Raw genomic sequence first — 24,362 nt, 5'->3', positions numbered from 1 at the left:
ACCACAAAACCGCCTATGCAGATAAAGGGCATTTGTAGATAAAAAAACAAACTGTGCAGCTCTGACTGAAGATGAATAAAGCCCTTGCTATAGGTGTAGGCTATTTACATACCTTATGAAGTCTGACTAGAATACTCCCAGGATGTTGCTAAGTACTCCCAGGACATTGCTACGTGAGGCCTAGTCGTCATTGCTCACCTTTACCATCAATGAGCTCTCAAATGCTGAGCTCAGAGCTACTGCATCAGGGGAGAGAAAGAGCATGTGAGGGGGTTTAAATCAGAGAAAGAGCTCACTCCTTTGATGGTGGAGGTGAGCAGTGACGACTAGGCCTCACATAGCAACATCCCGAGAGTATTCCAGTCAGGCTTTATAAGGTATGTAAATGGCCTACACCTATCGTAAGGGTATTATTCATCTTTAGTCAGAGCTGCACAGTTTGTTTTAATCTACAAAGATCCCTTACCTACATAGGCAGGTTTTTTGTAAAGGTGAACTATCCTTTTAAAAAAAGAGGTGCATGCTTCACTTTGCTAAGATACACTGCTGAGCATACAGTCGAAGTAGACATCTTTTGTACAAAATCTTCTCTGGTTACGAGGCTAAAAAAAAGCAGCATAGCAGCATATTAGGGTGTTTCAAATCTTCATAGAAAGGATTGGAGCAGCAGTTACAATGGGAAAGGTTTTGTGACCTTAGTGGTTCTAAAGGACTCAAAACTGGAAACAACAATGATTGAAACTAGAGGATCAGCCTTTTACTTCTGAGTGGTGCACCCCACATTAATAAGAGAAACATCTCCATCCCCTACCATTGATTAACCCAAGCCCATTCAAAGGGTGCTGGGTTTCAATACTTTCCCCGCATGGCACACACAGCCTCTAGGTTCTCAAATCAACAGAGGAAGGGACCCATGCAGCAGTGCTGACCAGCAGACCCCCTAGGCCGGGGGGTCACGCATCTGGTGATACAGGTAAGAGCCACCAGTGAGGGGAAACAGCAGCCAAGCACATACAACCCATAGTCTCATCAGCTACACCCTGTGACACTTGGAGCCTGAGGAGACTAGGGCAACAGGGTAGTCAACCCCACACCAATTCACCCCAGAAGATATATTAGCAGAGAGAGGGGGTAGTATGAGACACAGATCTGGAGGGGAGGAGGAGAACTCCAGAGGGCAAACCACCCCAGGGTATACTTGCATCCGGTGAGGGAGGGTCAGAGGCACACTGCAAGGAGTCGTAATATTAATGTGTCCTGATTATACACGTTTGGCCATATTGATATGTTCTGTTTATGTGCATAATATAGCACTGTTGATGCTCTTTTAATGTGAGTGGAGTATCTTAGGAGGTTTTTAACCACTTAGTAACCGACCCATAGCCGAATGATGGCTACAGGGCAGTTTGTTAACTCTGGGAGGGCGTACGGTGACGTCCTCCCGGAGAATCATTCCCGCGCGCCCCCCCCCCGGGGCGCACACATGGGAACATCCGTGCTCGGACCCGGCCCAACACAGATCGCGGTAAAGGGCCAATGACAGCGGCCCTTTACCACGTGATCACTCCGTCCAATGACGGAGCGATCACAAATGTCAACAAAAACAGTGATGCAGGGTCATCAGAAGTTTATCGCTCTCCTCTCCTTACACCGATGCAGCGTGAGAGGAGAGCGATCGTGTGCCAAACTGTGAGTTTCCTTTTATTTAGCAGTGCCCAATAGTGCCACAACAGTGCCATCTGTGCCACACCAGTGCCCATCAGTGCTCATCTGCCCAACTGCAGTGCCACCTGTGCCGCCTGTGTGCTAATCAGTGCCACCAGAGCCATGCCAGTGCCACTACAGTGCACACCAGTGCCACATCAGTCCTGCCTGTGCCCACCAGTGCCACCACAGTGCTCTGCAGTGCAGCCTCACCAGCCACCAGTATGGCAAAAAAAATATTTTACTAGCGAGGAGGCCTACCAGTGTCTAAGCATGACGGATGAGAGCAGCGGGAAGCTCTCTGAGTCTCAGTCCGATTCAGCCTATGAACCCGTTACAAGCAGCGTGTCTGATACAGAATCGGAAGAGGAATGTGTGCCTGTGAAAAGAAGGTGTTCTGGCGTGGAGCAGCAGCCTACTACCAGCAGCGCAGTGCTGTCCACCTCGAGAGTGCCACTACAACAAAGGCCAGGCACCAGTAGGGTGTCATCTCAGCCCCAAAGGGATAGGGGCCATGCCAGCCTTCCCTATGCCCTTCAAAACCCCCTGTGGCTTCCCCCTAATTCCAGAGCAGCAAATATCCCCACTTTCACTGCCCAGCCAGGTGTCCAGGTGAACACCAATGATTTTGCCATGCTTGATTTTTTTCATTTGATTTTCACCGAAGACTTACTATCGTCCATTGTGGCCCAGTGCAACCTCTACGCACAGCAGCACATAGTAAGTAACCCTGGCTCTAGTTACGCCCGTCCCTTTGAGTGGGGAGAACTAACCGTAGAGGAATTCAAAATTTTCTTAGGCCTAAATTTTGCTATGGGACTCACAAAAAAAACAAATTGTACTCCTATTGGTCTACCAAACCCATCCACCACATACCACTCTTCTCATCCCTTATGCCAAGATCCAGATACCTAATGATTATGCGGTTCCTCCATTACAATGACAACACCAAGTGCCCTCCCCAAAATGACCCAGCTTTTGACAAACTATTTAAAATTCGGCCACTCCTAAATTATCTCTCTGAAAAATGTCCCCAGTTATATACCCACAAACAGAATATTTCCGTGGATAAAATCCTCAGGCAGGCTGGGCATCAAACAGTTTATCCCCAGCAAAAGGATCCGATATGGGGTTAAATTGTATAAACTTTGTGACCGAGCCATTGGGGAAAATCTACGGCTTCCTGGTGTATGAAGGGAAGGACTCCCAACTACATCCCCCTGAATGCCCAGAGTACATCGGAGCCAGCGGAAGAGTGGTCTGGGAGCTTGTCTATCCACTCCTTGGAAAGGGATACAATCTTTATGTGGATAATTTTTATACTAGCTTGCCCCTCTTCCGCAACATGTGGTACCGTAAGAGCCGATAGAAAGGGCTTCCCGCAAAAACTCGCCAATGAAAGGCTATGAGGAGGGGAGACGGCATCTTTGCGGAACCAGGAGCTACTGGCTGCCAAGTGGAGGGACAGACGAAACGTCCACATGCTGACGACAATTCATAATGACACTTACGTGGAAGTCTCCAGAAGAAATGGCCCAGTCCAGAAACCAGCTTGTGTTTATGACTATAATTTGTTTATGGGGGAAGTGGACTTCAACGATCAGATGATTGAACCCTACCTTCCCACAAGAGAATCCCGCCACTGGTTTAAAAATGTCCATTTATTTTTTCAGTTTGGCCATGTATAACACTTATGTTATTTACCAAAAATCTACAGAGATCCCCGTATCCTATCTGCACTACCAAGAAGAAGTTATTTCCGCCCTTTTGTACCCTGAAAGCCCACCAGCAACTATTCGCTCTGATTTCTTGAGCAGACTCCACGAGCGCCACTTTCCTGACAAAATCCCTCCCCGTGAAACAGGCCACAGACGTTAAAAGAAATGCCGGGTGTGCTCCAGAGAAGGAATTAGAAGAGACACCACGTATTATTGTCCCGATTGTCCTTCCCAACCAGGCCTCTGTATAGGTGAATGTTGCCGCCGTTACCATACTTCTCTACATTATTAGGGAAGTATGGTAAATGTAATTCTCATTTCCTGTCATTCCCCTCCACACCCCTTATGCCACTGCACTGAACTGTACATACCTCTGCCTTCTCCGGAACTGACCCTGGCCTGTTATACGACCAAGCTTCTGCCTAACACTAAACATACCTCTGCCTTCTCTGGAACCGACCCTGGCCTGTTATACGACCACGCTTCTGCCTAACGCTAAACTGTAGCTACCTCTGCCTGCTCTAGAACTGACCCTGGACTGTTTGACCACATTTTTTGCTTGCCTCTTGGATTGATCTTTTACCCTGCTATGCTAGTGGGAACACAGGGGTCTCACATATGTGAGGGGCTCCAGAATTGTTTTTCTGGATGAAGAAAACTAATTTTTTAGTTTTCTCATTCCCAGATTAGGGTCTGGAGACTCTGAGGCTTCAAAGAGATTTAGGTGGGAGAAGCCTCTACCCCTGTCCCCATTCTTTCCTGGCCTGCTTACTACCAGGACCAATATTTTGCCACTGCTGGCAATGTCTCTACTTGCACTGACCCTGGACTGTATATGGACAGTATCCCTGCCTGTACTGACTATGGACAATATTCCTGCCTACTACCTGGACAATTCCATTCACTGTCGCTGACCACGTCCCTGCCTGCTGCCTGGATCAGGGCGCTCCTCCTGTGGACAATTCCACTACTAAAACCACAGGTAATCTTTTGTTTACCCTTTACTCAGCAGAATGTATTTTAGGGTGTAATTCTTGGTATGTACATGCTGTGTTAGAAATATGAAGGGCCCTCAAAAATGTGATTGTAAGTAAATTGGATGAGTAATTTATGTCCCTAGAACACCTGATGTGCTTCTTGGATGTTGGGCCTCTATGTGGCCAGGCTGTGTAAAAGTGTCACACATGTGGTATCGCCATACTCAGGAGGAATATCAGAATATATTTTGGGGTGTCATTTTTGCTGTGTGTTGGAAATATCTTATAAATGGACAACTTTGTGTAAAAAAAAAAAAAAAATGCGTTTTCATTTTTTTTCCACATTTTCCAAAAACTTCTGGAAAAAATAAACCGTTCAAAACACTCATTATGCCTCATAGATTATACGTTGGGGTGTTTGCTTTCCAAAATGGGGTGACTTTATGGGCGTTTCTATTGTCCTGGTGCTCCAGGGCCTTCAAAATTGTAATAGGTGGTTGAGAAATGAGATGTGTAGTTTATGCTCCTATAAGGCCTTAAGGGGCTACTTCAATGTTGGGCCTCTTTATGTGGCCAGGCTGTGTAAAAGTCTCACACATGTGGCATCGCCATACTCAGGAGGAGCAGCAGAATATATTTTGGGGTTTCATTTGTGGAATGTACATGCCATGTGAGAGAAATACCCTGTTATATTGACAATTTGGTGTGAAAAAAAATTTAAAAAAATCTTCATTTTGCAAAGAATTGTGGGAAAAAATGACAACTTCAAAAAACTAACTGTGCCTCGTACTAACTACTTTGGAATGTCTACTTTCCAAAAAGGGGTCATTTGGGGGGTATTTGTACTTTACTGGCTTGTTAGGGTCTCAAGAAATGAGACATCAGGTGTGATCAAATTGACACATTTTCAGTGATTGGCACCATAGCTTGTAGACCTTATAACTTTCACACAGACTAAATAATATCCACTAAATTTGGGTTATTTTTACCAAAGATATGTAGCAATATACATTTTTTGGCCAAATTTATGAAGAAAAATTACTTATCTGCAAAAATTTTTAATAGAAATGAAGAAAAATGCATTTTTTTACAAAATTTTCGGCCTTTTTTCATTTATAGCACAAAAAATAAAAAACACAGAGGTGATCAAATGCCACCAAAAGAAAGCTCTATTTGTGTGAAAAAAAAGGATGAAAATTTCATATGGGTACAGTGTTGCAGTAATTGTCATTCAAATTGTGAGAGCACTGAAAGCTCAAAATTGGTCTGGTTTTTAAGGGGGTTTAAGTGCCCAGTGGTCAAGTGGTTAAAAAAGTGGTTTGCACTTTTAGTGGTATGCATTATTGGTCCCATTTCTATTTGCATATGGCTGGATATATAATTGTCAAGTTGTGGCTGAAAGAAGGTGGATCAAACCCTATAAGTCTGTGTGACCTGGAGAGAATATATCTTTTGGGGTCCACTTAAGGAGGTGAGCAGCTACGAGGCACTCAACCATTATAGTGATGAGATACTTTAAACTGCCTGCAGGCCAGTCAAGTTCCTCCACCCCAAACTGACCTTCCTGTTCCAACATGACTGCGCACAAGTACAAAAAGCAAGGTCCAAAGACATGTATGAGTGAGTTTAGGGTGGAGGCACTTGACTGGCCTGCACAGAGTCCTGACCTCAACCCGATAGAACACCTTTGGGATAAATTAGAGCGGAGACTGCGAGCCAGGCCTTCTCATCCACATCAGTGCCTGACCTCACAAATGAGCTTCTGGAAGAATGGTCAAACATTCCCATAGACACACTCCTAAACATTGTGCACAGCATTCCCAGAAGAGTTAAAGCTGTTATAGCTGCAAAGAGTGGGCCAACTCAATATTGAACCCTACGGACTAAGACTGGGATGCCATTAAAGTTTATGTGCGTGTACAGGCAGGTGTCACAATACTTTTGGTAATATAGTGTATATTGCTTAGAGCATAAGAAGCACTGGAAGATTTTAGAAGATTGTACACTATTTTGATATCAAGGAAGGATTGTGACATTTGGACAATGTTGGCCAATTTTTGTTTTGTTAATGTTTTTTTGCTCTACATTGTTTGAGTCTATAGGCACACATGGTGTGGTGAACAACACTATTGATGTTTAGCAGCAATTGTTTCAGCGTGGGATCGATCTGTTGAGCAGGCAGATGACAGGTCCGTCTCCGCTCACTGTGCTGAGACGGACCTATCAGAGGCCCGCTGTCCTGAGAGATTGGATGAAAAACAGATCCGCCTGTCCGTTTTCATCAGATCCAATCCGCCAGACGGATGGAAAATAGGTTCTCCATTCATCTGGATTTAGCGGACCGGATAGCGGCGGATGTCAGTGGACATGTCACCGCGGACATACATCGCTCCAAAGGAGGTGACTGGAGCGTCTGATCAGGTCTGCCATAAAAATGGGACAGGCGGACCTGATCGGACAGCATGTGTGAATGGGGCTTTATACACATATGCAATAGGTGTTTGACACAGCGCTGCTTATTTATATTTATTTAGTGCGTAGATGTCTCATCAGAAGAGGTCTTTCTAAAAGAGTTGTGACCAAAGCCAAAGGACTCACCTAAACACCAAACCACAGGGGCTGGATGCAGAGAAATAGCAGCAGGTGTTCTGAATTTTTTGGTCAACATTTGAAATATCTGGTTCTAACAAAAGGGCAGGTTTTTTAGTTGAAGACTTTTTTGTGTTTCTTGATTAATGAAAACTATTCCTGGCTTAATTTTTTAAATCACACCTGCTTTACAGCATTTCAGTGTCTATAAACCTTTGTATGGTACTACATGTACGATCTGTACTTTTCGGTTGTATTTTCTGAGGTAAGCTATAACTGTCATGCAGTTATACAAGTGACAATTTAAAAAAAAAAAAACAAAAAAAAAAAAAACACTTTACATCTTTGGATAAAAGGCACAAAAGGTATACAGAAGAAAAACAAACTTCAAATATAAAAAAAGCAAGTTTATAATACAAATAAATTCTGTCCTGTAGGAAAATTATCACACAACACCTCAACAGTATTAACATATAAAAGAACCAAGTTAAACATTAATGTCAATTAACATTAAACTCCTAGGAGGCATTCATATTAAATCGGGATGTTGTATTTTAATTTTTTTCCCCCCAAGTTTTCTAGCCTAAAATGGAGTATAAATTTCCTGCTGCAAGCATCTTCCATCGTCTCTCACTAACCTGATCCTTAAAAACTGCAAATCTTGACAGCCATTTCTGATGGGTAAATGATAGACAGCACCCCACTGTATTTTGTCATTCCTTTGTTTTTGATGAACCATAACAGACAACATGAAAACAAGGCAAATAGCTGTTGTAGCCAATCAAAATCAGGAAGAAGTGGAGAACCTGTCCCAGTAACACCAAAAAAAAAAAAAGAATTCCAATAAGATGGAGCACAGCTGATTCATATAATAATTATATTCAGATATTGCAAAGGTGGGATAGAAGAATCAGCTGTACATTGGCAGTATCTGCCATCTGCTGTTCCTGTACCCCCACAAAAATGCAAATGTTCAGCGACTCAGTCCACTTGTTTCAATAGTAATCTGAAATTCTGGAGGACTCCAAAAAAACATTCATCATGGCTATCCTTTGCATCCCATTATTGTGTCCCAATATTGTTTTTTGTTGTACTCCCCAATGTTGGAGATGAAGTAATCATATTCTTTTAAAAACATGCTTGCAGTCAAACCTCAAGGTTAGGCAGTAACTTTTATAACACAGGAATTAAAAGATTTAAAGTGTAGAAAGCAAGGGCGCACACTGTTTTTGTAAACCAGTGTTTCTCAACCTATTTTAAGTCAAGGAATCCTTTAGAATTGTACAAAATCTCGGGGAACACCACTCTGAGGGCTCATTCACACCAGGGGGAGCACCTGAGTGTGTGCACCTTTTTGCGCATTCCCCTGCACTGCATTTTCAATTTTTTTTTTTTTTTAACGGGTCACTCCATGTATGTGAAACACAGAAAAATAGTGGCAGCATGATTTTTAAAATCGTGGCGCACCAAAACGCATGTTAGTGCAGTACCATACATTAAGCAGAGACAAACGCATGTGCATTTGCTAGATGTGTGGGGGTACCATTAGGAAATAATGGCACCCACACGATTGCAAAAGGAAGCGCATGTTTGTGTGGAGCAGGAAAACGCACAACTTTACACACGTTACCACACTTCACCTGGTGTGAGCCTACTAGCACAAATCCCTCAACTTCCAGCGCAAATTTTCTCTCCCCACAAACACAAAACCTCTCATCCAAAGCACAATTGTTACCCTTCCCTTGTTGTGTCCCGAAATACAACCACCCAAACCCCCGCCTCCCAAAAAAACAAAACACTTACAGGTGGGAACTGGCTACACGAGTAGTAACAGCAGCGGAGAGGAGAGAGCCAGGAGGAAGTGTGAGCTGTGCGCTCCTCTCCCACCCCCCCTTCCTCCAGCTACTCTCCCTCCTGTCTGTATACAGAAAATGAGACAGAACGCTCATAGATCGGGACTGTCCAGGGTTGGATTACCACCCCCAACTCGTCTGAGGAGATGAGGCAGTAATCGAACTCTGTATAGTCCAATCTGAGAGCAACCCTGAAAGGAGGGAAACAGCACATTCCGTACCCCCCTCTGCCGCTGTCAGTACTCCTGTGGGCAACACAGAAAGCTGTGCGGGTGCCTGATGTGTCCTTAGCAAGTAACATCATTGGCTGGTAGAACACATCACCTGAATAGGGTTTAAGTCTAGGAGGAGATTGAGCTGAAGTTCACAGGTTCTTACTACCGTGGTTTCCATAAACAGTGTGTGACCCCACTTTCTACACTGAGTAGGGAAATCAACTCAGACAAGGTCTTATGGCGGACCTGCACCTGGTAGCATTTATTGGAGCTGACCGGGGAAACATACAGAGGCATCTGAGCATAGTTGTCTTAACAGGAATTAGACTTTGAATGAGACAAGATCTGCTTTGAAAGAAAAGTCCACAATGTACACCTGCAATTGTCCAGAAATAGTCTCTGCCTGAAAACACATCACCGCCGTCTGAAGGCGCGGGAAATTCTCCAGGCATTGGGCTCCTCATAGCGATTGTACAGGGGCTCCAGCCGCTGCTGTTTCTTCTGTTTGCTGAGCTTGGTCGGGTCAGAGACTTTGAAGAAAGCTGGCGCAAACTCCACTAGCCATCGGGGGTCTATAGTGGTCACTTCCCGCATGTATTCCTTAGTGGTTAAGACAAGCTCATGGTATACAACCCTATTAAAAAAAAAAAACAAAAAAAAAACAATACATCAAGAACCTTTACTTATCTAGGTAAGGAAGAAAATCTTTGTAGATATGGTTATCCACTTAATGACTACAGCATAACTCGTAATGCCCATTAGTTCAATTGATTTAGAAGAAAAAAAAAGTAACACTACACAGTCCCTTTCCCCTAAGGAAGGATTCAAATACGCATTGGGAGTTTCCCTCATCCACACCTACTTAATTAGAAGTGCACACAATGTTCAGAGGTGTGATCAAATGATCTCCATTTTTAAAATTGGCGCCCATTTAAAATTTATGCTCATCACTTTTAATTTCCTATAACATAGAGGCGGACAGAGTGGTTCCTGGTCTTTGCCTGCCTCTCAGAGACATAACTAGAACCTTCAAGGCCCCCATGTCCTTTCCATTGGTCCCGGGGCCCAAGCCACTAGGCCCAAGGCCCTTTATTATGGTCCTGCAGCGGGACCCTTTCCTGTCGTCTTGGGGCACTCCCATGGTGGCGGAACGCCATGGCCTGATCGCAAGTGTGACTTTTCCACCATTTTGTTAATCGTGTCCAGTCACCAAGGATCTTCTAGCAATGAAAGCTTCATTGCTAGAAGATCCCTGGTTACTAGACACGATTGGATAAAAAAAAAAAGAATGGATGGCTGCACACCGAGGTAGTGATGAATCTCTTTATTATAAAATCTCTAACCTGGATAACACCACAGGACAGGCAAACAGACGCATTTCACACAGCGTCACTAGACACAATTAACCCTTTCATTGCTGGCAGATGAGAACGCAGTTGGATGTGCATGATTAACCATTTCAGATCTGTGTTGGAAGAGTATGATTATCCACTTGCCACTCGCCCACCATCAAACGACGACGGGGCGGTGCGGCTCTCGTTCTGGACGTCATATGACGGTGCCCACAACGGCCCCTCTCTCTCACGCTGTGTTAGGACACGGCGCGACCACGATCTCTGTAAACCATGTGATCGTCTGTATCCAATCACGTCTGACAGTGTGAGGAGAGGAGAGCCAATCAGCAACATCTTCTCACAGAGGACATCTAGGCATACAATCAGGGCACTGATAATCAGTGCCCTGATTACAATAAAATGCCCACTGTGCCAGCAGTGAGTACCCATTAGTGATGCCAGTCAGTGCTGGCTATCACTGCTGCCCATCAGTGCCACCCACCAGTGCAGCATATTCATGCCTCATCAGTGCCACCTAATCAGTGTCGCCTCATTAGTGCCCATCAGTACAGCCCATCTGTGCCGCCTCATCAGCGCCCATCAGTGAAGGAGAAAAATTACTTATTTACAAAATTTATTGATAGAAACTAAGAAAAACGTTCATTTTTTTCAAAATTTTCAGTCTTTCTTTTTTTTTTAGGAAAAAATTAAAAACCCAGAAGTGATTAAATACCACTAAAAGAAAGCTCTATTTGTGTGAAGAAAATGATAACCATTTCACATGGTTACAGTGTAGCACAACTGCAAAATTGTCATTCAAAGTGCGTCAGCGCTGAAAGCTGAAAAATGGCCTGGGCAGGAAGGGGGTGTAAGTGCCCTGTATTGAAGTAAAACATTTCACTGCTAGCAGATCCCTAATGGAAATGCATATTTCCACCAGGGATCTGCTAGCAATGAAATAGTTAATAATACACTTCAAACACAGATCTGAAAGGCTTAATCATGCACGTCCAACTGGGATCTCATCTGCAAGCAATGAAAGGGTTAGCATGCGTTTCCCGATCACCATCTCTCCACTCAGTAGCAACTACACAGCCTTCTCTTACAACAGCACACCTGTGGCAAGGTGTGATCCCCTCCAAGGCTGGCCACACCCCCTGCTTGAGTCCTGCCTCAGGTTCAGGGATGAGTAGTACACTGGGGAGCCAGGCTCCCCAATCTGTTCCTGGCATGTTCTGCAGTGGGTTCCACCACTGCCACCTCTTTGATCAGCCAGCAGAAGTGCCAGCTGTCCCGGTGGGACGGGAGAGCCAGCAGAAGGCGGTGGGAGAATGTGCCTACATCAGGCACTTGAGCATCACAACTGGACCATGGAGCAATGGAAGAAGGTGACCTGGTCTGAGTAATCGTTTTTCTTTTTTACATCATGTGGACGGCAGGGTGCATGTGTGTTACTAACTTGGGGAAGAGATGGCACTAGGATGCCATTTGGGAAGAAGTAAGCCTACGGAGGCAGCGTGATGCTTTGCACAATGTTCTGCTGGGAAATCTTGGGTCCTGCCATTCATGTGGCTGTTACTTGACACTTACCACCTACCTAAAAACATTGTTGCTGACCATGTACACCCCTCATGAAAATCTTTTTCCCCTCTCTAGAAGTAGGTGAAGGAGGGAAGTGATTTTGATTTATTGCGCTGAGGTAGGTGAATGCTCCAACCACCAATGATATCCTTAATGATAATATCATGGGTAGGTCCAAAGAGATGTCTACGCTCAAAGACCAAGCAAGCAAGGCTCTCTTTGGATATAGCACTGCTGATATAGTCCTCTGTGCATTTGTATGGCCATTGTATTCATACAAGACACATGCCTAGATGCTTTTATCTGGCCAACACAGCTGAAGCATAAGGGCCCCTGATATCTGATCTAAACACTGTCAAGAATGGGTCCACTGCCGCAGGGGAGTGATCTCTTTTGAAGGATGTAGTCCATTCCGCCACAGCATGCCCTTTTCTAGTTGTGACCTTAATCCGCCAAAAGGCAGGATCCACTAGAGAGACTAGGGTTTTAAAGTGGGATTCGAGTTGTTTGTCAGTAGAATCATTGAAGATAACAATGCTCTCTACCGGCCTAATGGTTTCTCTGTTAAGGAGGGTAACCGACAGATCCACAATGGGTATAAACCTCTGTTTTACAAATTCCTCCCAAATAGAAACAGCTCCAGCAAGCACATGGGGAAAGCCAGGACCCCTGGGGGTGCTTCCAAAGTTCACAGAGGAATAACTTCGAAGAATAGGTGTAATAGGAAGGTCTTTGCAGTTGTAGGACCACTGCAAGACCCAAGACTGGAAAAAGAAATCCTGCAGATGCAGAGAAGTACATACTAACTCAACAGGGGCAGAAACAGAAGACTGTAATTCCTCAAAAATCATCTGATCAGGTAAACCCTACAACTATCAGGGCACAGTGCAAACGCTAGAACAATTAGCAAAGTGTAAGCTGGGGTCATGTTTCCAAGGCCATTAGTGGAGTGTGAGCTGGGATTACCCATTACAGTGAGCACGTCCCTTCTGTGTTTTGATATAGACATGTGATGACTGTGCCAGTGATGCAATCAAAGTCCAAGTACGAGGCAAGGGCTCAGGGTACTCGCAAAGGTCAAACAGTTGGTAGCCAGTGAAGGTTGGATGAATGGAGATTACCAATGTCAATGGACTGGCCATGTAGAACTTTGCAAAGTAAAAGAAGCAGTGGGACAATGCTTCCCCAAAGCCAATGGATGTAAAAGAGCGCTGAACAGATAAGCCACTCAGCAGATGTTAGCGCTCAGTCTTGGTGCACTGACCCCTTATGCTGTAAAATCACCAGAATACAGGAAATGTAAAAAGGTACCTGGTGGTGCAAATAATGAGGTAGCTCTCAGTGCTCAGCCGATCGGCCCATTCAAGGAGCGCAAAGCCAATGCCAAAATTTTAAAAAATTTTTTAAAAAGTATCGGTACTTGTACTCGGCCTTAAAGTGTTATCGGACAACCCTAGTTTTTACCTTGCAAGGAAAAGCAGGAAAAAGGTTTCCCTTTAAATCCTCACACCACTGCACTGTGGGTGCGGTGCGTTTTGAAAAGTCTTGCATGCTGCATCTTTGGTGTAGTTTTGAAAACCACACCAAAAACGTAGCTTCCCATTAAAATGAATGGAAATCGCACCAAAATCGTGGTAACAACGCACCCGCGATTTGTGTTTTTGAGTCACATGTCCATTCTTCACAGGTGCAGGTGGCCCAAAAACACACCAGAATCGCAGGGAAACGTAGGTGTTTTTACTATGATTTTGCTACAGGGGCCTCACTGTTTGGAATAACTGAACTCTAAACATTTTTTACAGAATACCATTTATAAAATTGTAATTATGAAATTAGCATATATTTATTATCGATTATGATTTACAATGACATTCTCAAATTTACACCTTGACATCTATTGGAATATAAAGAAAACTGTACTGATCAAATTACCAAAGAAAAGAAAACAAAAAAATTGTAGCTTTCTTACCACTCTGGCTGTCTGTTGAATAGAGCACTGGATGGGTGAATATAGACCACTTGCTGGTCTATGAGAGTCCTATAGCCTTCCTGAGGGTCCTTCTTGGCCGCATTTCGGAAGAAACCACTGCATATAGCTTTCTGTACTCTTACTGTCGCTTTACCACAGGACACAACATCCAGTTTATGTCTGTAAAAAGATATTAACATAAAATCAATGCAAATATATCCGCAGCTGAAATGACACCAGATGATGGATGTTTACATGACACTATGCATTATGGGCAAGAGCAACAATTTTCAAGGATCAGAATATCATTACATTTTAACTGAAACAAATAGAACATCTTGAAATAAGAAACATATAAAGAGACGGCAGCGAAAGTGTTGAAAAACACATCTTTTTTACACTATAAAAATTTACAATCCAAGCAAAGTATACAACTACAGAACACCGGTACTAAGTAGTATATGTGGGTGCCATTGCTATCCTTCTTCTGAATATAATGGAAAAGCTGTTATATGACCCACTGGCCTCAGTATTTCCTGAGTCACTAAACTGGAATAAGAATGTAGATTGTTGTCAGAAGTCATTTTCGGCATACTTGTTCTGACTCTTGTGGGTGACTCTGAAAGTATTGAAGTCAGTGGGGTAATCAGTGGGGTAACAAGCCAAGTAACCTTTTCAGAAGACGAGGTCAGCAATGGAAGCCTGCAATATTTTACTAGCAGGTTTCCTTTAAAACTTGAACTGCATGCATGAAGAACAGTCTTGCTGCCTAGGGCTTTGTTTTTTAATCCAGGCATAACTAAAGCTTACCAAGCTGTTTTGTCTTTTCAGCAGTTATCTGGTGTCTTGTTAGCACCAGTACCTAAACCACAGGAATGTGCAAAGCAGATGTTTCACATTTCTCACACTATATGCTTTTTGCGGTCTTAAAGAATCAGGACTGCAATCAACAATATAAAACTCAGATTAAAAAGGTAAACTGGACTGACTTTAGCACCGTTGCAAAGATTCCTGGACACATCTAAAACTATTTTCTTCCTGCCTGGAATTGTTTGTTAATATAAATGATCTCACTGTACACAATGGAATCATTTTTATCTAGACTATAAAGTCTTCGAAGCAAACAACCTTTTTACCATCATGACCCGTTAATATTGTGTCTGTCTTTAAAGTGTAAATTCACCTTTAGAGAAAATCTGTAAGGTGACCTTACCATTGGATATCCCCCATCTCCCCTGGTCGCACTGTACTGGAGTCCCACAATCCTCCGCTGTCTGACGCTGGCATGCCACTTCACCGGTCCAAGGATTTGAAATCCCTGCAACTTAATCTTCTATCCATACTGCTTAACCAGTACAGACCAGAGTAATTCTAGATTGGTCAGCACCTTCACATTGATGGCGCTGACCAATCAGAATCCATCTAGCCCGTCCTGTCAGCACTGTGAGGAGAGAAAGCCGTGGGGGATTTCTGCTTCCCCGGACCAGTGAAGCAGCATGTTGACATCTGACAGAGGAGGATAGCAGATCTTCGGTACAGCAGGACTGGGGGGGGTTGGGGCTCCAGTGTAAGGTCACCTTACAGATTTTCTGTAAAGGTGAACTTACACTTTAAGTTGTATTTTTTTTTGTCACCATCTACAGTGGATATAAAAAGTCTACACAAATAAGTTGCATAAGTTTGCACACCCTCTTAACTGTGGATGTAGCTGTGTTCAGAATTAAGCAATCACATTTAAACTCATGTTAAATAGAAGTCAGTACACACCTGTCATCATTTAAAGCGCCACTGATTAACCCCAAATAAAGTTGAGCTGTTCTATTAGGTCTTTCCTGACCTTTTCTTAGTCACAGCAAAAGCCATGGTCCGCAGAGAGCTTCCAAAGCATCAGAGGGATCTCATTGTTAAAAGGTATCAGTCAGGAGAAGGGTACAAAAGAATTTCCAAGGCATTAGATATGCCATGGAACACAGAGAAGACAGTCATCATCAAGTGTAAAAATATGGCACAGCAGTGACATTACCAAGAACTAAACAAAATTGATGAAATGACGAGAAGAAAACTGATCAGGGAGGCTGCCAAGAGGCCTACAGCAACCTTAAATATCTGGCAAGTACTGGCTGTGTGGTACATGTGACAGCGATCTCCCGTATTCTTCATATGTCTGGGCTATGGGGTGGAGTGGCAAGACGGAAAGCCTTTTCTTATGAAGAAAAACATCCAAGCCCGGATAAATTTTGCAAAAATACATCTGAAGTCTCCCAAAACCATGTGGGAACATGTGTTATGGTCTGATGAAACCAAGGTTGAACTTTTTGGCCATAATTCCAAAAGATAGGTTTGGCACAAAAACTACACTGCACATCACCAAAATAACACCATACCCACAGTGAAGTATGGGGGTGGCAGCATCATGCTTTGGAGTCATTTTTCTTCAGCTGGAACAGGGGCCTTAGTCAAGGTAGAGGGAATTATGAACAGTACGAAATACCAGTCAATATTGGCACAAAACTTTCAGGCTTCTGCTAGAAAGCTGAACATGAAAAGGAATTCCATCTTTCAGCAGGGCAATGACCCAAAGCATACATCTAAAATCAACAAAGGAATGGCATCTCTAAAAGAAGATTAAAAAGTTTTGGAATGGCCCAGCCAGAGCCCAGACCTGAACCCCATTGAAAATCTGTGGGGTGATCTGAAGAGGGCTGTGCACAGGAGATGCCCTCGCAATCTGACAGATTTGGAGTGTTTTGCAAAGAAGAGTGGGCAAATATTGCCAGGTCAAGATGTGCCATGCTGATAGACTCATATACAAAAAGACTGAGTGCTGTAATAAAAACAAAACGTGCTTCAACAAAGTATTAGTGTAAGGGTGTGCACACTTTTGCAACCATATATCTTTAGTTTTTTATTTTTACTTCCCTCCACCTAAAAGATTTTAGTTTGTTGGTCAACTGAGTTGTAAAGTTTATAGGTCACATTAAAAGGTGAAAAAAGTTCTAAAATGATTTATCTTTGTCTCATTTTTTACATCACAGAAACCTGACATTTTAACAGGGGTGTGTAGACTTTTTATATCCACCGTATGTTGAAAACTTTATATAAAAGCAAACTATACATGAGCCGGATCTAAAAAGATATCCCCAAATCTAGAGCTAAGAAATTAGCAACCAATAACAACGCAGCTCTGGTTTACCATTTGCACTTCTCATCACAGAAAATTTTCATATATATAGCCCCTTCCCACACACTTCACCATATCCATCTACAGTTCTAACCCCACAGCAGATTTATAGTTTTTGCTAGAACTAAACCTGTAAACAGCGCTCAGCAGCCTGGATAACCAGAGGCATGGAAGCATTAGGAGTAGACTAAACCATGAATAAGGCAATACTGTTTATTGTCCTTAATGTAGAGAGAATAAAATAATTGCATAAGCAAAATAAAACTACACTAGTTGAAGGGTAACACCATCCAGACCAGCAGCCAAACAAACATGGAGAAGCCAATACCCATGCTGTGGGGGGGACAGAAGCCTGTTCGGGGATGGAAACCTGAGGCACCAGCTGGAAGAGTCACTGCAATCCAGTAGCAAATGCTGTGGAATGGACCGGAGGGCCAACCTGGTGAAGGCCAGCGCACATGGATGACATTACTCTGCAGCGACAGCAGGAATTGTAGAAGGAAGGTGAATGCCCGTGGAGCGCAAGCTCGACTGTTTCTGGTAGGTTCACGCGAAACGTGTCACAGCTTCATTTTACCGGTCTACAGGTTTCCAAACCCGAACAGGCTTCCATCCCCCCACAGCATGGTTACTGGCGCCTCTCTATGTCGGTTTGGTTGCTGGTCTGGGTGATATTAACCCGTCAACACTCATGGCTACCAGTGTGATATCCTTTACTTCTAATTCATTTATTTAAATCTCTACATTAACCACTTCAGTACAGGGCACTTTCGCCCCCTTCCTGCCCAATTTTCAGCTTTCAGTGCTGTCGCATTTTGCACAAATTGCGTGGTCATGCAACACTGTACTTAAACAAAATGTTTATAATTTTTTCCCCATTTGCTCACCACTGGGAGTTTTTTTTTTGCGCTAAAAAGTAAAAAGACTGAAACGAAGAAAAACTTTTTTTTTTTTCATTTTCTGTTATAAAACTTTGTAAATAAGTAAGTTTTCTTCTTCACTGATGAGGCGGCACTGATGGTCAATGCATTGATAATCAATGCGCTGATTATGAACAAAGACTCCCCCTGTCAGGAGAGCAGCCAATCTGCTCTCCTCTACTTGTGCCTTGACAGTGCGAGTAGAGGAAAAGCAGATAAAAGGCACTTCTTGGTTACCATGTGATGAGCTGTGATTGGACACAGCTGATCACATGGTAAAGAGCCTACGTCATAGGCTCTCTACAGGAATCAGAGATGCGGTGTGTCAGACTGACACTACCGATCGCCGCGGGCGTGTACTAGCGGCCTATCCTGCTGGACATCATATGACACTCAGTCAGGATAATACAACCACAGATGGCACCTATCTGACACACAGGTCTGAGTGGAGGCAGGATATTCTCCTGACTGCCATTTTTCCTGCCCCAACATTCACATTATGTCTCCCTTTCTTTTAAAGATAATGGAAACCCTTTTATCATAGTTTTTCTGAGTATAAGTTTTGCTTACGGCTCAGTATGGACTACATACAGTGGCAAGAAAAATTTTGTGAACCCCTTGGAATTAACTGGTTTTCTGCAGTATTTTGCCATAAAATGTGATCTGATCCTCATCTAAGTCGCAACAATAGACAAACACAACGTGCTTAAGCTGAAGAAACACTCAATTCTAATTTCTTTCTTTACTGAACACACCAATAAACATTTACAGTGCTGGAGGATAAAGTACGTACAAATGCTAATTGGAGTCGGTAGTTTGCACACATGGAGTACAGCTAATGAAATGAGTTTGGAGGTTTGGTTTAAAGCTACTTTGATTTATAAAAAAAAAACAAAAAAAAAAAAAAAAAAACTCACATTATATAATTGCCGTTTATAAGAAGCATCAGCGGATGTGAACCATGCATCGCAAAAAGTAGCTCTCTGAAGACACATGATCAAAAGTAATTTATCTACAAAAGGCTGGAAAGGGATACAAAGCAATCTCAAGGTGTTTAGGCATCCATCAGTGGACAGTTAGACAAACTGTCTATAGAGACTGTTGTAGTACTGTGGCAACTCTTCCTAGAAGTGGGTGCCCAGCCAAGATTACTCTCAAGGCGCAACACAAAATCCTCAATGAGGTAAAGAAGAACCCACATGCAACAGCTAAAGGATTGAAGACATCCCTGGAACTGGAAAACATCCCTGTTCATGAGTCTACCATACGCAAGTCTGACAGGCAGAGTGTCCATGGCAGAACACCAGAGGAAGCCGCTGCTCTCCCAAAAAAAATAAAAAAATTGTTGCGTGCCCGACGTTTGCCAAAGAGCACCTTGGCAAATCACAACGCTACTGATAAAATGTTTTGTGGACTGATGAAGCAAAAGTTGAATTGTTCAGGAAGAATACTCAGCACCATGTATGCCACAAAAAGGGCACAGCTTACCAACATCAAAACATTATCCCAAGTGTGAAGTATAGTGGAGGGAACATCATGATTTGGGCTTGCTTCACTGCCTCAGGACCTGGACCACTTGCTATCAAAATCGAGGGGAAAATGAATTCAAGTTTTGGGTGATGCAGCAGGACAAAGCCCTTAAGCATCACAGTAAAGCCACCATAGGCTGGCTTCAGAAACAGAGAATGCACCTTTTGGAATGGCCTAGTCAGAGCCCAGACCTTAACCCCACTACTCTAACAATTTCAGAATAAAAGTGACTTTACAACCAATACAAAGGCAGCAACGGGTGTTAGAATATGATACGGTGCATCGGGAATATATTCATAGTGCTTCAATTTTTTCCACATTTTGTTATATTACAGCCTTATTCCAAAATGGATTAAATTCATTATTTTACTCAAAATTCTACAAACAATACCCCATAATGACTACGTGAAAGAAGTTTGTTTAAAATCTTTGCAAATTTATTACAAAAAAAAATAAATAAATAAATAAATCACATGTACATAAGTATTTACAGCCTTTGACATGATACTCAAAATTGAGCTCAGGTGCATCCTGTTTCCACTGATCATCCTTGAGATGTTTCTAAAACTTGGAGTCCACCTGTGGCTGTGTTAAGTTGATTGGACATGATCTGGAAATGCACACACCTGTCTATATAAGGTCCCACTGTTAACAGTGCACGTCAGAGCACAAACCAAGCAATGAAGTCCAAGGAATTGTCTGTAGACCTCCGAAACAGGGTTGTATCGAGGCACAGATCTGGGGAAGGGAACAGACACATTTCTGCAGCATTAAAGGCCCCAATGAGCACAGTAGCCTTTATCATCCATAGATGGAAGAGGTTTGGAACCACCAGGACTCTACCTAGAGCGGGCCTGTGATCGGGGGAGAAGGGTCTTAGTCAGGGAGGTGACCAAGAACCCGATGGTCACTCCGACAGAGCTCCAGCGTTTCTCTGTGGAGAGAGAACCTTCCAGAAGGACAACCATCTCCTGTAGCACTCCACCAATCAGGCCTGTATGGTGGTAGAGTGGCCAGACGAAAGCCACTCTTTAGTAAAAGGTACATGACAGCCCACCTGGAGTTTGCCAAAAGGCACCTGAAGGCCATGAGAAACAAAAAATTGTCTGGTTTGATGAAAAAAAGATTGAACTCTTTGGCCTGAATGGCAAACGTCATGTCTGGCGGAAACCAGGCACTGCTCATCACCTGGCCAATTCCATCCCTACAGTGAAGCATGGCGGTGGCAGCATCATGCTGTGGGGAGGTTTTTCAGCAGCAGGAACTGGGAGACTAGTCAGAATTGAGGGAAAGATGAATGCAGCAATGTATAGAGACATCCTCTATGAAAACCTGCTTCAGAGCGCTCTGGACCTCAGACTGGGGCGAAGGTTCATCTTCCAACAGGACAATGACCCTAAGCACACAGCCAAGATAACAAAGGAGTGGCCACAGGACACCTCTGTGAATGTCCTTGAGTGGCCCAGCCAGAGCCCAGACTTGAACCCGATTTAACATCTCTGGAAAAAATGGCTGTGCACTGACGCTCCCCATCCAACCTGATGGCACTTGAGAGGTCCTGCAAAGAAGAAAGGGAGAAACTGCCCAAAAATAGGTGTGCCAAGCTTGTAGCATCATACTCAAAAAGACTTGAGGCTGTAATTGGTGTCAAAGGTGCTTCAACAATGTATTGAGCAAAAGCTGTGAATACTTATGTACATGGGAGTTTTTTGATTTTTATTAAAATTGCAAATATTTCAAATAAACTTCTTTTCGCATTGTCATTATGGGGTATGGTTTGTAAAATTTTGAGGAAAATAATGAATTTAATCCATTTTGGAATAAGGCTGTAACATAACAAAATGTGGAAAAAGTGAAGCACTCTGAATACTTTCCGAATGCACTGTATGTACAATAACGCTATGTAATAGGATGTTATGTAAAATAATGTTATGGTATATCATTTTATTATGTACAATAATTCCTACACTTGAAAATATGATTCTCGTAACACTTCAGACTTTTTAATTGCCTCTACTTAACAAAAACATTGGTGTCACACATTCAGGTTTGAATTCAGTCAACATACCTGTCCATTATGCCCAACATTTGTTTGCGAATATCTTGAGAACGCCTCAGTGAACGAGCTTGAATAAAGTTCTCGTAGCACCATGGGTTGGAAAACTTGTTGTTCTTCCAAGAGTTGTACACAGCCAGCAATGTCAGGTGGTCTCCTTCTGTCTGGTGAAACTTTGCCTTCTTCTGGTCTGCAAGTGCTTGTTTGTCCTATAAGTTAGAGGGCAACCATGAATCTGTTCTTCTTACAACTGGTACATATTTTAAACACATTGGAACCTCTTTTCACAAAGCCTCACTTTTGCCAGCACAATTTGCTATTAAAAACACAGCATTATTATGCTTCAGTTGAGCTATACGTGGATATTAATTCGGAAATATTTCTGTTCATCAAATGACTGTAATCAGCAGTAGGATTACGTATGAGGAAAAGGGCTAAGAAGGCGGCTGAACACCCCTTTAAGACTTATGTTATACTAGTAAAAAACACAATTGTACTAAAGCAGCCCTTAACTTTCATTTTCAGCATGGCTAAATCCAGCACTGTTGTGCAATAGCAAACTGAATGATCATTTGATCAATTTAGAAATAGTTTCAAAACAATAAAATGAACTTGTGGGCTACAGACATTTAATGTGCATCTAAACCCAACTTTTAATATATTGCTGCTTAACTGCCCTTAGATGTTGTGGCTGCATTCGTTTTCTTTTTTTCTACCTGGTGATCTTGTGAACAACACTGTCCCTGGTTGGCTACACTAGCTCCACCATTGTATCTACTAGTCAACACACTCTACAGAGAGAGTCATGATTGTCACGTAGGTTGCTCTCCTAATTTAGACTACAAAGAGGTTTTCTTCTCTTCATCTTCATTACATGGGGGAGGAGAACTGGTAGCTTACAGAAGACAGCTTGCAAGGCAGATAAGATTGTGTTTTCAGTTCAGCTCACATGAAGTGACAAGGACATTTCTGGCAAGACCAACTGCTCTTTGCAGTACTTTCTAGAAATGTTCTTAGTAGACATGTGCACAGACAAAAAATGTGTTTGTTTTAGTTTCATTCGTCTTTTTGCTTTTTTCGGAAATTCAAAAATTTCGGAAATTAACTAATTTGTCAAAATTTGTTAAAGAAAAAATACGGAACTAAACGAATTGCACATGTCTAGTTCTTAGCCCAAAAAAACAACTATTTCAGCAACCACATCTAAGAACTGGTAAGCTGCAAAACAATACACTTATGTTTTATACATCCTTTAATTATTTCAATATTTAAACAAGCTTTAAAATATGCCCCTACTGACCCTTGAAGCAATCAATCCTCAAAGTTCCCAACACAGAAGTTATAAATTCAGCTATTTCTGCCAATTTGTGTTTACATTAGAGATAAGGTGCCGGAGTCACTGCTGGGAGGGTGAGCTGAGCTGCTGAATCTATTGCATCGTTATAAAGCTTGAGGATTAATTACACCATATATACCGTATGCAGCTACAGAGGCCACTGAAGGCTTGTTTTGAAGCACATCTACTTATTAAGAATAAGACTGTCCATAGGCTGGCCACTTTAAGTCTGGAAATATGCCATCAATCTGAAGGACTTTGTTTCTGTTTGCATCAACTTAAAGCAGAACTTTACCCTTATTTGTAAAGTTATATCCTCTCCACTCCTCCCTAAAATAAAGCATACTTCTATTTTTTTTCTCCTAATGCCGGTCATTTGCCTAGGTCAGTGATGGCGAACTTTGGCACCCCAGATGTTTTGGAACTACATTTCCCATGATGCTCACCTACACTGCAGAGTGTATGAGCATCATGGGAAATGTAGTTCCAAACCATCTGGGGTGCCAAAGTTTGCCATCACTGGTCTAGGTGAATGACAGGCATTATGCCTGCTATGGCTCCTGGGATATGCACGTCACATATCCTAGGAGGTATAGTGCTTCATAGAGAAAGGAGGAGGGGATGGGCCTTAGTGGCACGTCATCGAGGTCCATCGGAAAAACCCAAAAGAGCCGGTGGGCCTCAGGATAACGTCACACAAAAGATGGCTGTGCGGGACCCAACGGGGGCAGAATTCTGACAGGATTCTGCAAGACACCGCTGGATCCATGGGTGGTTAAGCATCTAAAAAATTCAGTACCCACCACAAGGTAAGCAGGGGTGTAAAAAAAATAAATAAAAATGAAAAAAATGGGAGGGGCAGGGAGGTTGGAGAACTGCTTTAATAGTGTTACATGCATAATTAAACACTGAAGCGTGCTTTGTACCTTGGGTCTGTAGAACACATTCTGAACAGAGAGCATAGACACAATGGTCAGCATCTCTTCACTGCAGCCAAGATGTACAGACATGATGAGCATCTTACACAGCATGGGCTCCAGGGGAAACTCTGCCATCTGAAAAGGACACAAATACAACAATTAAAACATAAAAGCAGAAGATGAACCAGTTGAGACCTTGGGTGTTAGGTAGCGGGTGTATGAATGAGTATTTTCTTTTGAAGTCAAAACAGCACAAAGGATAAGTTCACCTTTCTACAAAAAATAATAAATGCACATCTTTTTGCAGGTAAAAAAAAAAATGTGCATTTATTATTTTTTGTAGTAGGAGCCTGTAAAGCATTGCACCAGAGATCTGCAGATCGCTAATGCCATGCAGGTCTCCTGCACACTGTCAGTGTACTCACTGACAGGAAAACTCCATGAACTACCACAGTGCCCTGGTAGTTCATTGAGAACTA

General features: G+C 42.8%; 1 protein-coding gene across 1 annotated transcript in view; it reads right to left on the bottom strand.

The window, feature by feature from the left end:
- Positions 1 to 8,364: 8,364 nt before the first annotated feature.
- DHX8 (DEAH-box helicase 8) overlaps positions 8,365 to 24,362 on the bottom strand; it is a 91,160-nt gene continuing 75,162 nt past the window's right edge. The window contains exons 21-24 of the mRNA XM_073608225.1: positions 23,890 to 24,018; positions 21,640 to 21,836; positions 13,941 to 14,120; positions 8,365 to 9,690 (exon numbers count right to left, since the gene is read on the bottom strand). Of these exons, the coding sequence (XP_073464326.1) occupies positions 9,471 to 9,690; positions 13,941 to 14,120; positions 21,640 to 21,836; positions 23,890 to 24,018 (726 nt within the window). The 3' untranslated portion in view covers positions 8,365 to 9,470. The remainder of the gene's footprint in view (positions 9,691 to 13,940; positions 14,121 to 21,639; positions 21,837 to 23,889; positions 24,019 to 24,362) is intronic.

Source organism: Aquarana catesbeiana, linkage group LG12, assembly GCF_042186555.1.
Source record: "Aquarana catesbeiana isolate 2022-GZ linkage group LG12, ASM4218655v1, whole genome shotgun sequence".
NCBI lineage: Eukaryota > Metazoa > Chordata > Amphibia > Anura > Ranidae > Aquarana > Aquarana catesbeiana.
The sequence above is the reverse complement of the archived record's forward strand: the minus strand, read 5'-3'. Positions and strand labels throughout refer to the sequence as shown.